This window comes from Rhea pennata, chromosome 16 (genome assembly GCF_028389875.1).
Source record: "Rhea pennata isolate bPtePen1 chromosome 16, bPtePen1.pri, whole genome shotgun sequence".
Taxonomy (NCBI): domain Eukaryota; kingdom Metazoa; phylum Chordata; class Aves; order Rheiformes; family Rheidae; genus Rhea; species Rhea pennata.
The window spans coordinates 17,617,281-17,635,955 of NC_084678.1; the positions used below are offsets into that span (position 1 = coordinate 17,617,281).

General features: G+C 44.1%; 1 protein-coding gene across 1 annotated transcript; it reads left to right on the top strand.

Moving 5' to 3' along the window:
* The first annotated feature begins 4 nt into the window (after positions 1-4).
* TM9SF4 (transmembrane 9 superfamily member 4) lies at positions 5-17,706 on the top strand. The gene is made up of 18 exons (XM_062589507.1): positions 5-51; positions 5,169-5,282; positions 6,870-6,969; positions 7,406-7,574; positions 7,655-7,784; positions 9,110-9,233; positions 10,085-10,203; positions 10,407-10,518; positions 11,016-11,086; positions 11,542-11,674; positions 12,293-12,374; positions 12,460-12,535; positions 12,902-12,985; positions 13,189-13,364; positions 13,713-13,776; positions 14,361-14,480; positions 15,056-15,145; positions 15,570-17,706. Exons 1-18 carry the CDS (start codon positions 31-33, stop codon positions 15,717-15,719), a joined length of 1,935 nt encoding a protein of 644 aa, XP_062445491.1. The 5' UTR covers positions 5-30; the 3' UTR covers positions 15,720-17,706.
* The last annotated feature ends 969 nt before the right edge of the window (positions 17,707-18,675 follow it).

Sequence of the window (18,675 nt, forward strand, 5' to 3'; positions counted from 1 at the left end):
CTGACGTCGGTGGCGACACGTGGATGCAAGATGGCGGCATCGGCGGCGATGGTGAGTGCGGCGGGGCCGGCGGGGCCGGCGGGGCCCGGCCGCCCCCAGGGCCCCCGCTCCGCCCTCTCGGCCCGGCCCGGCCCGGCGGCGGGGCGCTGCGGCGCGGCCCGGCCCGCGGCGCCCCCGGCCCGGTGCTGCGGGCGGGCGCGCGGGGCCGGCGCAGGCCTCGGGGCCTCCAGCGGCGCCTCCTGGGGGCCCGGGGAGGAGGGGGGGAGCGCGGCGCGGCGCCCGCCGGAGCCTGTGGCGGGCCGGGCCCCGGGCCGGAGCCGGCCGGCGGGGCCGGGCCCGGTCCGCCGCGGCGTTCCGGCGGCCGCTGTCTCGCCTGCTCCGGCGGGGAAGCGCCGGCCGCGGCCACCCGCTGTCGCCGCGGGGCCCGCGGTGCGGCTCGGCTCCTGTTTTTCCTGAACCCCGGCGGAGCTGCGGGTGCTTCTGGGGGGGGATCTGGCCGCGGGAGGCAGGCGTGAGGAGAGGAGATGGTGTGACACTAGCTGCCCGCCCGATGTCTCGCACTAGGAAAGTGGATTTTCCTCCTTGCTTTCATGGAAGGGCATTTCCTTGATAACGCGTGGTAAGAAAAGCTGTAGGAATAGATGATGTATGTTGATTTTACGAAGTACTTTGTTGGCCAGGTGATGAGTGTGAGGTGACTCATGTAGTGTGAAGGCCGGCAGAAAGTCGAATAGAAATTGGAAGAGTTGAAATGTTCTTTTATTTTGTTTCAAATGTCTTTCTGCTCTGCATGCTTCCTCCTGGCTAGGGCAGGAGGGAGTAGTTTCTGAGCTTGTTTTTAGGGCTGAAGATGGGTCTACCGGGAATTTCCTCTCAGCCTCCTCTTTTATGAAAAGAAGAGAAGACTGCTAACAGCTCTCCTGGTGTCAAAGGAGCTCTCTGAAATCATTGTGAATGCAGCACTTGTCTCCTTTCTAAAGCCTTTCAGTGACTTTTCTGAGTGGAAGTATAAGCTAGTCAGAAATGCAATAAAGATGAGCTTGTCCAAATAGTTGTTGAGAATATCTAATGAGGCAGCCCTTAAAAGGGAGAGGGTGTCAGCCTGGCAGCTCAGATGAGGGTGAAGAGCAGGTGCCACTAACATTATAGATGTCCTGCTAATGTGCCTGATGACAGAATAAACATTATACATAGGAAAGAGCTTTGCTTTGCTGTTATATGAAGCTTTTTGTTTCCTCCCCTCAAACTCTAGGATTATGTTTGTCTTCCCTTTCTGACACCTCATTAAAAAGACTTGGTAACTGGAATAAGATGGCAGATCTTTCTGAATCTGGTTACCTCAACTGTGCAAATAGGTTATATTTTCCCTACTTTTCTTCCAAAGTGCCTTTGGAGTAAGAAGGTCTTGATGATTCGTGTTTGATCTACATCTTTTCCCTTCTCTGCGGGGGGGGGGGGGGGGGGAGGGGCAGGGAAAGGGGAAGAGAGAGAGAAATCCCACTTTGGATCCCACTCCTCATCTTTGCATGTTTTTCTACTTCTTTCCCTCCCTTTGGGTAAATGTTATATTGTCTTCCGAAGTTTATGGGTATATTTTGAATCAGTCAGACTTAAACCAACCCTAATTCAGCACCAGCCTTATTAAAATGTTCACAGAATGCTTAAAATGCTGCTGTTTGAAGGCTCCTTAATGTGATTAGTCCCTAGAACATGTTTGCTTGTGTTCTGAGCTGGGATACGCTGGGCCTGAATGGGTCTGGAGATGCTGCCTCTGAATCATAATAAAGCGCATTGGCAGAGCGCTGCAGGGAAGAAAGCTTGTGGTGGCTTTCTGTTAATTTTGCTTCTGTACTCTCTTGCTTACTTCTCTTGCTTAGGGAATATCCTCCTAAGACAGGGTTATTTACAAGTGCATGTGTGTGCATGTAGCAAAATAAAAAGGTTTAGTCAAGCCAGAATATTTTTGTGTAAGTACAAGTCTTCTCATGTTCAGAGTTGTGTATGCTTGTCTTGCTGCTTGTTGCTTCAGTGTACAGTTTCCTGGCATCTTAGATGTGAGACCGTCATCTCAGTGATTTTTCCGATGTGTTTTGAAATGTGTATTGATGGAAGAGGGTGCAGAAGGACAGTCCCTTGTGTTCTGGAAGTCTGTGCCTCACTAGAGTGCTTCACTTTTATAAAGCTTGGTTCTGAAACCTTTGATCTTGCGTAGATGACAAGTTAGCCCAAAGGCATCTCACAAATGAGATGACAGCCTGGCCAAGCCCACAACTTATGCAGATGTTTTGGCATGTGTCCATATTGTCATTGCTTTGCTTCTGTCTTTATTTGGAGAAAATGAAGTGTGTCTGTAAATATGAGAGATCTCAGTAACAAAGGCCCTTGGCTTTACCCTGAGTGTGGTCTGTTGAGCAGTTGGTCCAAAAGCTGTTTGGTTAAGAACCTGTTTTGGAAAATCCCTTCAAATTTCACTTTCAGAGCTCACCTCTACCTGTTGTGTAGCTATGTTTTCATTTCTTCATAACAAATATTTGTTTCCTGATGACGCTTTTGGTAGTCCCCCTCTGGTCTGTTCTGTTGCCTGGTACTTTTTGAGGCATCATCATCTGTATGCAAGGAGCAGAACCTGTCTTCTGCCAAAGGTATAATCAAAAACTTCATCTTCTACATGCTTGCCTGTCTCCTGAGCTCATTCCAAAGTTCTGTCTTTATTTTGTTATCTTGCAAGCTGTTCAAGACAAGAATTGTATCTGTTTGTTTTGATTTTTTGTTTGTTTTTTGTTAAGTAACATTATGGTGTGTATTTCTGGCACTTCATTGACAAATAAAATGAGATAATTGCTGCAGGTAGCTGACAGCTGCAGAGCATGATGTGGGAAAAGTGCTGTGTTCTTATAGCACTTCATCTGCCTGAGAGACCTTTTCTTAATTGGTCCAAGAGAGAACTATAAAACATTCTTTTACAGAGAAGGAAAAACTTAAGTACAGAAAACAAAAGTAAGTACAGAAAACAAAAGCCACAGTGTTTCAACTGGATCAGTATTTAAGTCTAAGTGATTTAAAAAAAAATCATTCTATATTTACACTTTCCAGTTTCTTTCCAAATAAGCTTTCTGCTTGCTCTAGTTACATTAAGCAGTACTTAGAGTAGATCTAGAGATCTACATTGTAAGCAGAAAAGATACATCTGATAATTTAGTATTAACACATTTTAGGTAGGTTCCTAGTCTTCACATTTTAAATACATACTAGGTTAAAAATTCAATATTTATTGGCTACTATTTATCCATCTAACTCAGTGCCACTATTTTTGGATGCTTTATTGACTTTCACTGGTGTCTGGGCCAAATGTACTTTACTAGCCCCACAGTAGGGAAGAGGGTGTGGGGGCAATAAACCTGTGTTATTTTTTTATTTTTTTCCCCGACTCCGCACTGATAAAGAGCCTCCTAATAGAGCTGCCTTTTGACTCTCTCTGGTTTGCAAATTTAAGGGTATGTAATGTTTTCTCTTACATTTTGTGTATGCTAACTTACTCCAGGGTACTCCATTGACACACTGTGAGAAGGAAGCTGGGATTATACCAGTGTAGTAATCTGCCTCCTACAGTCAGAATGATCTGTCCTGTTGGCAATGCAAATATATTAGCAGAGCTGTATCAGCACTAAGAGCTCCTGCCAGCCCAGCTCTCTGGGGTCCCAGATCCTGTCTCCCCACATCCCGTCCTCCTAGATCTCTGCTGACAGGGCTGTAGGCTGCGGTTAGACTTGCAGTCTGGGGTGGGCTCTGTCTTGCCTCTTTGCAATGCTTGAGGTGGGTGAGCTGCTGGGAGTCTGAAGGTCATTTTTTTCCTCTATGGTTGTGTGTGGTGACTGACTTTTGCCAAAAAGGGCTGGACTTGTGTTTAATTCCTTTGTGGCCTGCCCAAGTGGTGTTACTTGGTGGGAGAGGCAGGCTGTGAACCCTGTGCCCTACTGCGCCAGACCAGGCAATAATCTGGTGGCTCATTTTACTCCAAGCCAGTCTGTCTTGGTCAGTCTGCTTCCTCTCTCTTTTCCCTCCTGTATTTAGCTCCTCATTTCGTGACTGCTGGTGCTTCTGCTTGTAGGTGTAAGGGCAGTAGGTCGCTGAAGCTAGCTTTGCTTTGCTTGCCGTATTGAGGAAGTGCAGAGGAAGGCAACAATTGGTTTATTAGCACCCCAACAGTAGTTCAAAAGTTGTCCCAAACAAGACTCTAGCTTTTGTGTAGTCTTTCAGCCTGAGTTAAATAGTGCATTACATATGCTGACGTGTAGGAAGCTAGTGGTGCAGAGAAATTGTACTGGAGTTAATATTCTAGTCTAGCCATTCTGCTGCTATCTAACATTCTTTAAAGTTCACTTTTTATTTCAGGGCCTTACTGCTCTTGTATGGATTGATTGGGATAATGGCACAGTTTAATGAAATTTTGCTGCCACATTTGTTATACTGTGTGTGGTTCTTGCGGGATCCCATCCTGAACTGATTCAGCTTGCTAGCTTGACCCCCACACCCACTCCCTGAAAAGGGGATGACTTTTTGCCATGTTGAGCTGAAATTGTGCTCCACAGAGTGAGGGGAAAGAAGAGTATGGACTAGGAAGAAGAGGTAATGTGACCAACCCCTTTGAATGCAATGAGCTGTTAGGTTGGCTTGGTTGTAGTATCAAACCATATCCTATTCTAAGTACTTCATTGAAGGTGTGTGTGTGTGAACATCAGTTTATAAGCTGGAGTAACTCCTGAAGTACACAGCTGACAGAAACCTACTGCCACAGTTAATGCTCCGTTCTCTAGTAAGCCGTGAAGTTATGTTGTTCTTCGCAAGAGTATTAGATGGGTGGGAGTAGAAGAGTCAGATGATGGCCTGGTAAGTGAAGCAAGTTACAAATATTAAGTACATCTTTCTCGTATCTGAGCGGGGACAAAGTTTTCCTAATTACAGATGAGCAAATGCCCAGAAAATGGAAACTGATTTGATGAGAGTCACAACTTTTAGTTAACAACAGTTAACTTTGTCATCTGTGTTTAGTTGCTTGAACACAGCCTTTATAATGTCTCAGATGAATACTTGTTGCTGCCCATCTCTAAAGCTGTTCTGAAGTTTGTATCTACTGTCTTGTAATTTAATATCTTTTTTGATTTCTGTAGGAAAGGCTAAGATATTTGCTGGTTTTGCTCTCATTGCTTCATGGTACAGACTCTTTCTACGTACCTGGTGTGGCTCCTATCAACTTCCACCGGAATGATCCTGTGGAAATTAAGGTAGGGTGAACTTTAGATGGAGCTGCTATTTTTTTTCCTCTTGTTTATATCATAGCAGCTAAATATGTCTGTCAAGTCAAACTTTGGAATCCTTTTATTAAAATTCTGGGGCATATATTTTCTTTTTCATAACATTTGTGCTGGAGGAAAGCAGCCTCCAGTGGTTACTATCATCAGTTCACTCTGCTAGTCCCAGCTTGACTCTTTCTTGCTTCTTATTACTTCCTAATTCCTTCAGTAGTTACAGCAAAGTCCTCAAGGTGTTGCTATACTTGACAAAATGGCTTTCTTTTTCCCATTCTAGTTTTGAAGTGAATTTAATCATAGATTTTTTTTTCCTTTGGTATTGTACTGATTCTCAAAGTGAATATAGAGACTGAGTCTTTAGATGGTAGGCCAAAGTAATGATTTGAATCAGACCTTTACAGCTTTCTCTTCTACCCAGTTTCTACGTGTTGTGTCTTCAAGTCATGTGAAATCCACAATAAACCCATTCCAAGTACAGGCATTTGTCCTTGAGCATCATAATCTTCCAGCCTTGCTGCTGAAAAGCTGTTCCTGTACAGTATTGCTGGTAGTGAATGATGGAACTGCTCATCTAGTAAAGGAGGAAGCCAGCTTTGCTTCCAGACATCAGCAATTTAAAGCCTCCTTCATTTATTTTTCTAAAGATGTGGCCTCTGTCTCAGCACAGTTGGCACCCTTGGGGATGTTGAGGTTGCCTTCTCCCACAAGAAGCACAACACAATTTGCTCTCTGGCCACAGGCTGCCAGACCTAAGCTATTTTTAAGCAAATGAGACTGGCCTGTGGCTACAGTAAGCTTCCCTGGGGAAGGGGATATTGAATTGGCTGTTCTCAATGGGATTTTATGAGCCAAATATTTTCTCCGGTGATGAGACAAGTTGGCAGGTTTGCCAGCACTCTTCCAATAAATGAGCTTGGCTGCGTTACAAAATACTCTTACTTTTCTGAGCAACTGTGGCCTGGGCTATATATGGTATGTCTCTGCACTTCTCTTGTGCCGTGTGATTTGTGGGTACTCTCCTGAAATGTTTTGAGTTTTGTCACTATCCTTTGTTTTTCCAATCTGATGGTTCTCTAGCTTTCTTCAGAGATAAAAGTTGCTCAGTTTTTCATATCAGTAGAGGTCAGACCTCTAGGTCCAATGTGACTTGGATTTTTTTTTTTTTTTTTTTTTTTTTTTTTTTTTGGTAATAACTGCAGTCTTCCGTGGAATGAAGCTCTTGAACATCTCTCAGACACTTTGCACTTTGTTGTTTTGCAGGACTTCACTGGGTCATAAATTTGTGAAACCAATTTAATTTACCATACCTTTCTGCAGGTGTTTCTCTGTTAATAAAATAATTGCTAGCAAATCATAGTGTGGGGAATATACAACTAGAAATTATGCAAAAGTGAAGAAAGGAGATCTCTCAGGATCATCTGTTCTTTCTTGCAGTTTCTATAACTGAGCTTTATGGAAGATGTTTCTATGTGAGCTTCAGCTTCTAGTTGGCATAGAGAAGGTATGAAATCATCTGAGCTCTTTCATGTAGATAATTTTTCTTTTTTTTTTTTTTTCCAGGCTGTGAAGCTCACCAGTTCACGAACCCAGCTGCCATATGAATACTACTCATTGCCTTTCTGTCAGCCCACCAAGATAACATACAAGGCAGAGAATCTAGGTATGTATCTGTTGAACAGCATGCTACCTGTCAGTTAACAGACTGCCACTGATAAGCTATGTGAGGTTATGTTTACAGGAGAAGAAGCAATTGCAGGTGTCACCTCTAATAAACCGCTTGAGTTGAGATAAACTGCCTGTTCTCTTTATTTGTTATACACTAGCTGTTTGCAGACTAGAGTATCCATGCATCAGAATGTGGAAGCGCCTTTCAAAAAAGAGGACCTGTAACCAGTTTTGTAAGCAGTGCTCAGTATGTCAGGCAAATGACATAACCAGAATATCCTTCCATTTTTTCCACACAGCGGGCATCCATAGTAACACAGGAGACTTGTTCTCAGCATTTTAGTCATACAGAGCACTGCAAATCCTGTGGCAGTATGAGTGACAAGAAGCCTGGCAGCCCTCAACTCTGCCCTTATTTTCCTGTTTTCCAGGTGAGGTTCTCCGTGGAGATCGAATTGTAAATACACCTTTCCAGGTTTCCATGAGTGTGGAGAAGAAATGTGAGGTTCTGTGCAACTTTCCTAATAAGCCAGTCACTCTGACAGTTGAGCAGAGCAAGCTGATTGCTGAGCGAATCAGGGAAGATTACTATGTCCATCTGTGAGTCATCTCAGGCATGGGTTTGTGTCAGTGGGGATTCTGTGTAGTGGACAAATTTTATCTGAAATCTGTGCTTTCAGCATTGCTGATAACCTCCCTGTGGCAACACGGCTGGAGTTTTATTCAAATCGTGAGGAAGAGGAAAAGAAGAAGGAGAAGGATGTGCAGTTCGAGCATGGATACAGGCTTGGGTTTATGGACGGTAACAAGGTAGAGAATCCAGATGCTGTCTAAGGGGTGCCTAGAGGAGCTCTGGGTGTCTGTCAGATGATGTTAGAAGCTACCAAAGAGCATCAGGGTTGGGAATGTAACCAAAGGGTTTTATAAAGAGTGGATATAAGAATGGAAATGAGGAATAGATCTTGTACTGGAAGAGGGAGAGCAGGTGCTAAAATACTGGAATGAAAAAAGAGTTTTAGCACTAGCACTGGCTTGCCCCATGATGTTGGACAGCCTCATGCCATGGTTCTCCCTCGACAGAACAGGGGCAATGTACTTCCCAGAGATGCCCCAAAGGCTGGTTAGTCTTTAGCAATGACAGTGCCCCCTTCAGAGGGGAGGAGAATTGTCAAGTGTTTAATTTTTACATGAAACTGTCTGGGGTCTGACTGGAACTTTGGTTCAGTTCAGAAGATAGCAGTTGAATTCCTTCAGTATAGTGCGATTGCTTATGCCTGAAAGAAACAAATATGCTTAAGGAAGGGGAGAAAAGATACATGATACTAGGAAGAAAATAAAGAAGACTGCAAATAGTACAAAATGGAACATCTTTCTGCTTGTAAATATCTTGGGAAAAATGATTAAATTTGAAAATGAAAATTTAGCATGCCTATTTCTGCAAACGTTTTCCATGATTGCTTGCCCTAAAGATTAGTTGTTTGACTTAACAGAGGCATCTTTTTAGCCTACTCAAGTATTCAGCTATATGCATGGCTCTGATCACTTGAGACTAAGTTATTATGGATGAAAGAGCTTAATGCACCTGTTTCAAGTTGCTGCACTTCCTTTTGTCATAGGTGATGTGTGTGTGTAATTTTATATATATATGTGTGTGTGTGTGTGTATAAAAGCCTGTTGAAAGTGCAAACTTAGGGCAGTTGTGATCCCCCACAGAATCTGAATAATGTTTATTTATCTGGTGGAAAAGGTAGACAGGAAACTTAAGGTTGTAGTTAGTGAGGTGCTTCCAAGCCAATCCTATGATTTTTGCTGCCACTGAAGTCTCCAGTGAATGCATGGTTGAGATATGTCTTAATACATTGGTATTCTCCTGGCCAGAAATGGACTCAGACATTGTTGCTGATGCTTGGAGTGGTTGAGATGTCACCTTTTCAACGGCTATGTTCTCTCCTTTTGTTTCTTTAGCATTGCAGAGTGTTAGAGAGCCTGGTCTTGCTCTGTAGCACAACATATCTGGAGCGGTTGGGGTCTTCAGTTTCCAGCATTGAAACTGCTTTCTCTAGTAGCTGCTTCTAAACATTGCCTGTTCTTCCCTTGGGATGCTAACACTTTTGTTTAATGTCAATCCATTTTAGTTCTACCTGCACAACCACCTCTCCTTCATCCTTTACTACCACAGAGAGGATGTGGAAGAGAACCAGGAGCCCACATACAGGGTTGTGCGCTTTGAAGTGGTACCCCAAAGTATTAAACTGGAAGGTGAGAGATTTTTAGGCAATGGAGTTGGGGAGGAGAGTCTCTTGAAGGGCTGGGAGTTGAACACCACTAACACATCAGGGTAGTAATTGTTACTTCCATTGTAGATCTCATGGCACAGAAATAAGGGGGTCTGAATTATAAGAACAATATAAGGTCTTGTTAGTAAGGAAATATCAAAAATAGGGATATATTTTTAAAATGCAGCACATGGGAAATGAATCAATTTCAAGAGACTTGGGGGGTTTTCGCACTGTGTCATCTGATGTGTAGTATGCGTGGCATCTCGCGTCCATTGTGGCCCAGATCTCCCCCACTGAGACAGAACAGCAGGCATGCCAGTCCAGAGACCCACGGAATATTTGGAGCTGTTCTAGAGGGATTAAAACTTTGAATTTTTGAGTTACGGAGTTAATCTTCCTAGTTCAGTGGGCCCAGTATGAAACAGCAATCTCAAAGGGAGAAGTTGCCCATATCGTATATTGTCCCATACAACTCCTCTAGCGGCAGCAGCAGGCCCTGCTGGAGAGGCTTGTTTCTCAGCATCTCATGTGGAATAGAGGATTTGTTCTTTGATCTAGATCCTTGTTTTCAGATCCTCTAGCTTCTATCCTTTCAGTTAGGGAAAGGCTCACACATAGCTTTCCTTAAAGGTTTGTTAATACTGCTGTATTCCTGATTGGAAGAATAGTCTTGGAAAAAGCAAAGCAGCAGAGAAAGGAATGGATGCTTCCCCTGCAGTATTTGGAGTAAATGCAACACAGTGGCTTGTACTTGCGTCGGGATGGTCAGTGGGAGAGCTTGTGCTGTAGAGGGAAGTGTTGACCTAGTGTGTGCCTTGTTTTCTCTTGTAGACTTGAAGGCTGATGAGAAGGGTATGTGTACCCTACCTGAAGCTACAGGCTCTGCTCCCCAGGAAATAGATCCTTCTAAAGAGAATCAGATGCTCTTCACCTACTCTGTCCATTGGGAGGTGAGGGGATAATGCGAAGCTGGCTGCCAACTAACTCCCCTAACTGGCATTGACTGTCTGGCAGTTAGTGCTCAGAGTGCCTGTATCACAGAAGTGTTGTGGAAGGCACTGGGAACCCTGTGGTGTAACATGACATGGGGCTGTGATAACATGACATCGGGCGTTTCAGAAGGGTGTCTGGTCATGTGGGGTTGTTCTTCTAGGAAAGTGACATTAAATGGGCTTCCCGCTGGGACACCTACCTGACCATGAGTGATGTGCAGATTCATTGGTTCTCCATCATTAATTCAGTTGTGGTCGTCTTTTTCCTTTCAGGTGAGTGATGTGTGGGATGAAGAAGGCTTTCCCATTTATCTGCAGGGAGTTTGCTTTAAGCTTCAGCTGCAAGTAGCCTGAGGAGGATGTGGCCAGATCTGAACTGTCAGAAGGGCCAGGAAACAAACGTTAGCACGTATAAAATCTTCCAGTTCAGGCAGCACCCTGTAGGGTTGGGCTCTTACTCGCTTCTGTTCTCCAGTTGGGGCACTTGGGGAAGGGTAGAATCATTAATGTGGTTAATGCGTCTTGTATGTCCACATTTAAGAAGAATAAACAGGAAGGCCACAGTACTGTATTCATATGGGAATGCTGCCTTCCTTATCTCCTGGAGTTTTGCTCCTGTCTTTGCTGAAGGCTGGGAGAGATGACTAATGCTCAGGGCCTCCTCTGCTAGCCAGAACCATATATTCTGGCGCAACCTTGTAGTTGCACAGCGTCAGAACAGTAGGGCCATCTGGGAGCCTCTGAGCCAAATTCAGTTTGTGTGTTTTCAGGTATTCTCAGCATGATCATCATCCGCACTCTCCGGAAGGACATTGCCAACTACAACAAGGAAGATGACATTGTATGATGTGTTCACTCTTGGGGCTGGGATCAGAGAGGGAGGGAAGCACAACTGAGGAGGGATCTAGTATGAGGAAACTAGATGTATTTTCTCTTCTATTTCCCTAGTTTTGCTGCTAGTCTTGAAGATGGGAGGGAGAGTTCTGTAATACACTGTCATGGTATCTTTGGCTCTCTGTACAATGGCAGATCACCAGTTTGGACATTTTCAGACCTAAGTAATTACTGTTGACACTTTTGTAGATGAGTGCCTTGGCATTGGTAATCCAGGCCTAAACTGATTGTATAGACCCTCAACCTAAAGCCTAGGAGGAAAGAAGTTTCTTAACTAGGATGATGTAATTCTTTTAAAGACCTGGTTACAAGGAAATTCACCTCTTAGACTGGCTGTGGTAGGACATTCATTTCCACTGACAGACAGCATCTAAGTACCTTCTTTTTTTGTTGTTGCTACAGGAAGATACCATGGAAGAATCTGGTTGGAAACTTGTGCATGGAGATGTCTTCAGGCCTCCGCAGTATCCTATGATCCTCAGCTCTCTCCTGGGTTCTGGGATTCAGCTCTTTTGTATGATCCTGATTGTCATCTGTGAGTGGCACATGTTGAGTTGGGGTGGTTTTAACAAGAAGAGAAACAATGCTCAAGGGCATTTGTAGCTCTCATTGACTTCAGCATATGCTTGCCTTTGCTCAAGTTAAGCTGGATAAGGCCTACTTCCTGTTGCAGGGTTGATCTAGGCTGCAGGCCTATGGCCTAAATGGCTTCTAAATCTCTAGATACCCTTCCCTAAATGAAAGCCTTATTTTCTGCATTTGTATTGTCTTTTATCAAGTTATGAGGACAGGGATATTGTGGAAACACTGGGTGGTAGCAAGCTGAGGGACTGTTGCTTATGTGTACTTTGCCTTCTGAGCTGCACCTGTTCAGCACTGGAAAAATGAGGCTGAAACATGTCTGTAGCTTGAGATCAAAGCTGTGGCTTTCTCTCTGGCTGATGCTGGAGGCTGTAGATGTATTATGCTGCAGGGGAAGTGAGATCTGTACAGGAGGCAGAGTCATTCCAGGCAGCTGCAATCTGTCATGTAGCAGAGGGCCCCTGGCCTCCAGATGCTGACTAGCACACATACATCGGAGCTGCTATTTCTCGTGATTTGTTTTTTTGTTTTGTTTTGTTTTTTTGTTTTTGTTTTTTTTAACCTTCTGCAGTTGTTGCCATGCTGGGAATGCTGTCACCTTCTAGCCGGGGTGCACTGATGACTACTGCCTGCTTTCTCTTCATGTTCATGGGGTAGGTGTGTCCACTGCTTCCCACTGCAAGATTGTTTTCTCCCAGGGAAGGGAAACTAACTTTGTCTTGGTCTGTTTTTATCCAGAGTTTTTGGTGGATTCTTTGCTGGCCGTTTATACCGGACTCTGAAAGGACATAGATGGAAGAAGGGAGCCTTTTGTGTAAGTCTTCTGGTGTGCTGTGCTGCTCAGCCATCTCTGTGGGTGGGTAATACCTGTGGATAAGCTCCATGTATGTTTCTGGATAGCTGGGTGCAGCCTGGCTGTGTGATAGAGATTTGTTATGGATTGAGACCTTGTAGCTTTACACAAAAGGGAGGACACCAGAGCATGTACCATAGTAAAGCAGGAGGATTGTCTAATATCTTCCTCATATACTTCACCATAGTCTTACAGCACTAATAAACAGAGGATGGAAAAGGGATGCTTCTTCCATGTGTGCTTCATCCCAGCAATGGAGTCATTAAAAAGAAACATCTGGTTTGTAATAGCCTCATGTTTTCTCTTAACTTGTGTTTGTTCTTGCAGACAGCTACTCTGTATCCAGGTGTAGTCTTTGGTATTTGCTTTGTCCTGAACTGTTTCATCTGGGGGAAACACTCCTCTGGAGCGGTAGGTACCCTCCTTATCCTGCAGGTGTGCCAGAGAGGGGAGGAGGGTGACTGGAGTGTCAGAGTTGCTTAGTTTCCTGGCAACTTCCTAAATGTGGGTGCCAGCACAATGGTTAGCTGAAAAGTTGGTCTGGCCAGTGACTTCAGTCTCCAGGGCAAGGGAACTTGCTGGAAGTCTCACTTGTGACATTGATGTGGTTCCAGGTGCCTTTCCCAACTATGGTGGCCTTGCTGTGCATGTGGTTTGGGATCTCCTTGCCATTGGTCTACCTGGGTTACTACTTTGGATTTCGCAAACAGCCATATGACAATCCTGTACGGACCAATCAGATTCCAAGACAGATTCCAGAGCAGAGGTGGTATATGAACAAATTTGTCGGGTGAGTGATGAGTGTCTGGGAAATATGGTGAGTTAAGATCTCCCCCACCTCAGTCTCTTTAGGCTGCTGAACATCACGTTTCTGCTAGTCTCTGGACACAGACAATTCCTTATGAGGAATGCGATATTACGGACTTAATCTTGACAAGCTGTGGTATGACTCTGGTGCACAGAGAAGTGGTATGCACTAAAAGATAGGAGCAGCTGTGTCATTTATTGTATGAAATTTATTCCAGTAATCTGAAGCTGTAGAGCTTTTGCTAGGAGTGCCTTTGTGTGATTGCAGGTGACTTTTAATAGCTAGACAGTTATATTGTGCTGCTAATTATTTTCTTTTTTCGTTCTGTAGGATTCTCATGGCTGGTATTCTGCCTTTTGGAGCCATGTTCATTGAGTTGTTCTTCATTTTCAGTGTAAGTATTAAACCTGCTTTGCTTCTGAATAGGATACCTATCATGCCAAAGCCAAGGTGGTTTTGAAAGGGAGGGGGCGTCCATTTGGAATACGGTCCTATTTCTGTTCTTACTGAAGGGGCTAACGGTTCTCCTTGAGGCCTTTCAGTATTGCCTCCAGAGAGAGCAGGGGCATGGATGTCTTCAGTCTGTTTTCTTGCTGGAGATCCTGGAGATGTCTGTAAAACTTTCTTGGATTATATGAAGGACAGTGGCAAAGATGAAAGCCATGTAACATCATGCCTCGGAAGGGTCCTGGCCTTAAAACATTCAAATAAGACTGCAGCTGTTCATTTTTCCACTTTTTTGTGAACAGTAATAGGGAGATAATGGATATGAACAAAATACCTCATAACTATCTTTGGGCACCTTGCAACCTGATTCTTTTGAAGGCACATTGTGAAATGCGCTTGATTTAAGGCTTTGTCTGTATGAGGCCAAGGTGGCCCTTATTTCTCCTAGGGTCATCCAGTAGAATTTAATCTCGTATTCCCTGTTTAATTGCAGTAGCATAGAGACAAATTTATGTTGTGTCTTTTTTTCAGGCAATCTGGGAGAACCAGTTCTATTACCTTTTTGGCTTTCTCTTCCTGGTGTTTATAATCTTGGTGGTATCGTGCTCTCAGATCAGCATTGTCATGGTGTACTTCCAGCTTTGTGCTGAGGTGAGATTTCCTCTACTATAGTTTTAGTAGCTGACAGGAGCAGGAGGAGTTCCTGCTCCTGGAAAACCACAGATCACTGTATGGCTGCTTCTCAGCAGAAATGTAGTGTGGCCCAGCTTCATCAGTGCAAGTGTCCGTAACACCTTTTGACTTCAAGGAGAGTTGAAGCTACTTGTTATCTGCTCAGCTGAGGAGGTTTTCACATTGGAAATTCTGCTTGGGGCAGGATGCTTAGAGCTGACTTCTCTTCCTGAAGAAGCAGTTTCATTTCATCTGTGTATGAGGGAGAAATGCAAGGCCAGAGGCTGAGCAGTGTTCTTCTGCAGCAAGTGCTGTAACGCTGGCCTGGCTTTGTTTCACTGTCAACTTTTCATCCTCTTCATTTGGAAACACTTCAGTTACTACTTCTGTAACAAAGTAGTTCCCCACCCCAAACTGTGGTTATCTTTTGGAGGAAAATAGATGATGATCTGACTGTCTCAAAGTTTGTGGTCACCTGAGTCAGAGGCCCTGGTGACACAGGAAAAGGAAGCCTGTGGGAGAATGCTAAGGCTTAAGGCTTTTTACCCTCTCAGGATTACCGTTGGTGGTGGAGGACCTTCTTGGTGTCTGGAGGATCTGCCTTCTATGTGCTGATTTATGCCATCTTCTACTTTGTGAACAAGGTATCGTTATCCCTATTGTGTAAAGCTAACACCTTTCTAGAGATTTGGAGAAGGATTTAGATTTGGAGAAGGAAAATGCAAAACTGCCTAGTTATGGTGTGAACCATGCCAGGATAGGGTAGCTCACCAGGCAACTATGCTAATAATTCTTTACAAAGGAGAGAGCAGATCATAGGTACGTGAGATCCTGGTCTGTGCTCACCTGTGGGGAGTGATCAGTTGCGAGTATAAGTGCTAGCATGATGTACCTTAACCCTGCTTCGAAGGGGATGTCTTTTCAGCAAACCAAAAGAGATTCAGTAGAGGGTTTCTTTTGCTTTTTTGCTGAATGTGCTCTTGTAGGAGGCATTGGCTGAGTTGGGAAGGTGACTCTTGTTAACCCTGTACTCAATTTTACTTGTTTTCTCCTCCTCTTCTGTTTTAGCTGGATATTGTTGAGTTCATTCCCTCCTTACTATACTTTGGCTACACCGCCCTTATGGTCTTGTCCTTCTGGCTCCTCACTGGAACCATTGGCTTCTATGCAGCCTACATGTTTGTCCGGAAGATCTATGCCGCAGTGAAAATAGACTGAAGATGCACAGATTCAGCAGAAAGTAGACACCTCTGTATGCGTGTCCTCTTGAGAGTGAAGGGGTCCTCTTCTCCCCACTCTTTTAAGGAAACGAAACGCAGTGGGAGAGTGACAAGAGAAATAAATAACTCCTCATTTTGGAATGTAACTTTTGGCACAGTGTACATGGATTCTGGGCTACTTCTGGGGGGAAGAGGGGTCTGTAGATACCTTGCATTTTAACTTTATTATCCTATTCCAGTTTTGAGGGAGTTTTTTAGCAGAAAAATGTCCCTCTGTATAAGCAAACACTTTTTTTTTTTTCCGGCTAATTCATCTTTTTTTAATGATGATGAATGGATTTGAAACAGCAGTGGAAACACTTGTGAAAATGTTTTCTTCCAGCCCCTAGGGTGCTCTAGGATTCAGGGAGACTCTTCAAAACAGTATCAGGCCGGGTTTCTTTCCTGCCTTCATGTCTGCATGGAAGAGGGAGCTTGAATATGGCAAAATAAGAGGATTCTAAAGGCTCACTCTGCGTGACTGTGGTGTGCTCTGACTGTATAAGTTCTGGCTCCAGCTTGTTTACGGTTCCATGGAGGTGGCACTCAGAGCCTGGGAAGTGCAATTTGACACAGAGAGCACGAGAACCTTCTCCATCACTTCTTCCCTCTGGCCTTGGACAATATGTGCTTCCACTGGAAGGGCTTTAGGGAGGGTGGGATTTCCTCTCTTTTTGAAGATGCAACTGGATGCAGCAGGATGAAACGTTCTTGTGGAAGCAGCGTGATTCTGCTGGTGCTAGAGTACGCAACTAGAAGAATGTTTGAGGTAACTGCAAGGGTCTGTTCTGTGATACGATAGTTTTGCTCCTGCCACATGAGGAAACAGTGTAGACTTCCTTCCTAGGAACTCCTCTGGGACTGCATAGAGAAATCCACTGTGGAGAGAAATCCACTGTGATGTTGCTTTAGTGCCGAGGAATGTGATGCAGTGTTCGGGCTCGGCTGCTGTGAAATGTGTGCAAACCATGTAGAAGGGGCTGGGAACAGAGTGGCCCCAACAAGTTCTCCCATTGCCAGAAGTGGTCTGTCTCACTACCTGCCCTGTTTTCCAGCTGCTCTTGCTGCTCTCTTCTCCTGTTTTAGATTCTCTACCTCCAGGCTACAGAAAAAGTGTACACCCCAAAAGTTGTGTTTTGTTCTTCTCTGCAAAATGATCCAAGATCTCTGGAATAGCCAATATGCAGAGCTCCTCTTTTTCCGTGGCTTGATGCTTGAATCAGCACATGGGAAGTTGTTTTTTAAATGAGGTTATAGTTTTATTTTGGTCACTTAAATGATGTTTACCAGTAAAAAAGATTCCACGTTATAGTGAAGGCTCCCTCCATCCCCTGATTAGCTTGATTCAGTCAGGGTTACAGGGGAGAGTTTTTAGTGAGATCCATGGAAGTTCTACTTTTGCTTCTTTCTGTAGTAAGAAATAAGGTCTCCAAATAGTCAGCTGCCACAGGTTGCTATTCCAACACAGAACTGTGAAAAGCCCTCCCAGTTACCAACACTGATGTATGCACACTTAAGAGTTTGGGCTTTTGTACTTTATCCAAGTCACTGTAAGAGTCTCCACTGGGCCTGCGTCTCATAGCAATGGCATTTGCTGACTTCCCCAAAGGCCTGTTTCCTTTTCAGCACTTGGTCTTTACAGTCTTGCCCAATAACTTCAGCTACCCATCGTGCCAAAGTTCAGTCATCCAGAAATCAAGGATGGAAAAAAGGAGCATAGGATACACAAGCCAGCTGTGCTGTGGAGTTCTCCACTAGTTCTAATTTAAGATCTTTCTCTTGAGATTTTTTTTCTCTCCCTCCCCCCCCCCCAACTCAGTGGAGAGGTTCAGCCAGCATTGATTTCTCTCCTTTCCCCAAAGTGTTTTCTTTGTATTCTTTGTAATTTTTAATTAATGTATGTATTCTTTGTGTCCTATTGTAAATAAATCTGCCATTGTCCTGTTGTCCTGCTCTCCTGGGTTCTCCTGAGCCACTTCTAATGATTTTCTTTTCATATCACGAACTCAGACATTGTTTAAACACCTGCATGGTCTTTGACATGTAGCTTCAATTAGAAGCACAGCCCAGCACATGCTTAAGTTTTCTACATAATGTTTTTCCCCTGGTGAACTTCACTTGGCAGTGAAGTTTCTCCCAGTGCGGCATGTCCTGCATACTGCCAGGTATTATAATTAAAATGCCACCAGTCAAGGCATTTTTATTCTGCTTCTCACTGTACTGATTTCATGTGCTATGTAAGACTGCTTAAGCAGCTCAGTTCTCTCATGTGGAAAAATGTGGTTTGACTTCTGTAGCACTAATGGGTGGAGGATCACAGTTGTCAGGCGACTGACAGGGTGACACTGTTCTGCAAATAAAGCATCTTCCACAGTGCTTTAAAGCAACAGTCAAGGATATGAGTACAGCTAAGAAGAGAGCTGTCATTTCCTTCCTTGATAGTATTTTGGAGGTGTGTTGGTGCTGTGGAAGCTGGACCTTCATTGTTAGCTTTCAGCTTAATGTCTTCACCAGTACTTACGTGAAACGCTGCAGGTATTTTTGCTTTGTGGTGTAATGTGACTAGACAGCAGCAAGCTTCCTTTAAAGAAGATTAATGAGGGCTATGTCTACTGACTTAACCTTTTTGAGAAGTTCTGCCTAGCAAAGCAATGGGAGATCCACAGCCTTAGCTGTAGCTGGTAACAGTTTACTGGGATGGCAGTGTTCACAGCTGCTGAACCTCTGTGGTGCTCATCAGCTACTGAGACCAGAGTGGGCAAATAATTTGAATTTCGATTCCCGATTCCTTAAAAAAAAAAAAAAAAAAAAAAAAAAAAGCTTCAGTTTCACCAACAAGATAATCTCTTCTAGTCCCTTTAAAAATGAAAAGGAAAAATTGGAAAAATTCAGCAAAGTGGGACTACCTTAGTTGT

Coding starts and splice junctions, on each gene's coding strand:
- TM9SF4 (XM_062589507.1), top strand. CDS start 31: ATGGCGGCATCGGCGGCGATG. Junction 10,204..10,406: donor CCTACTCTGTCCATTGGGAG/GTGAGGGGATAA, acceptor TTGTTCTTCTAG/GAAAGTGACATTAAATGGGC. Junction 12,375..12,459: donor TTTCTCTTCATGTTCATGGG/GTAGGTGTGTCC, acceptor GTTTTTATCCAG/AGTTTTTGGTGGATTCTTTG.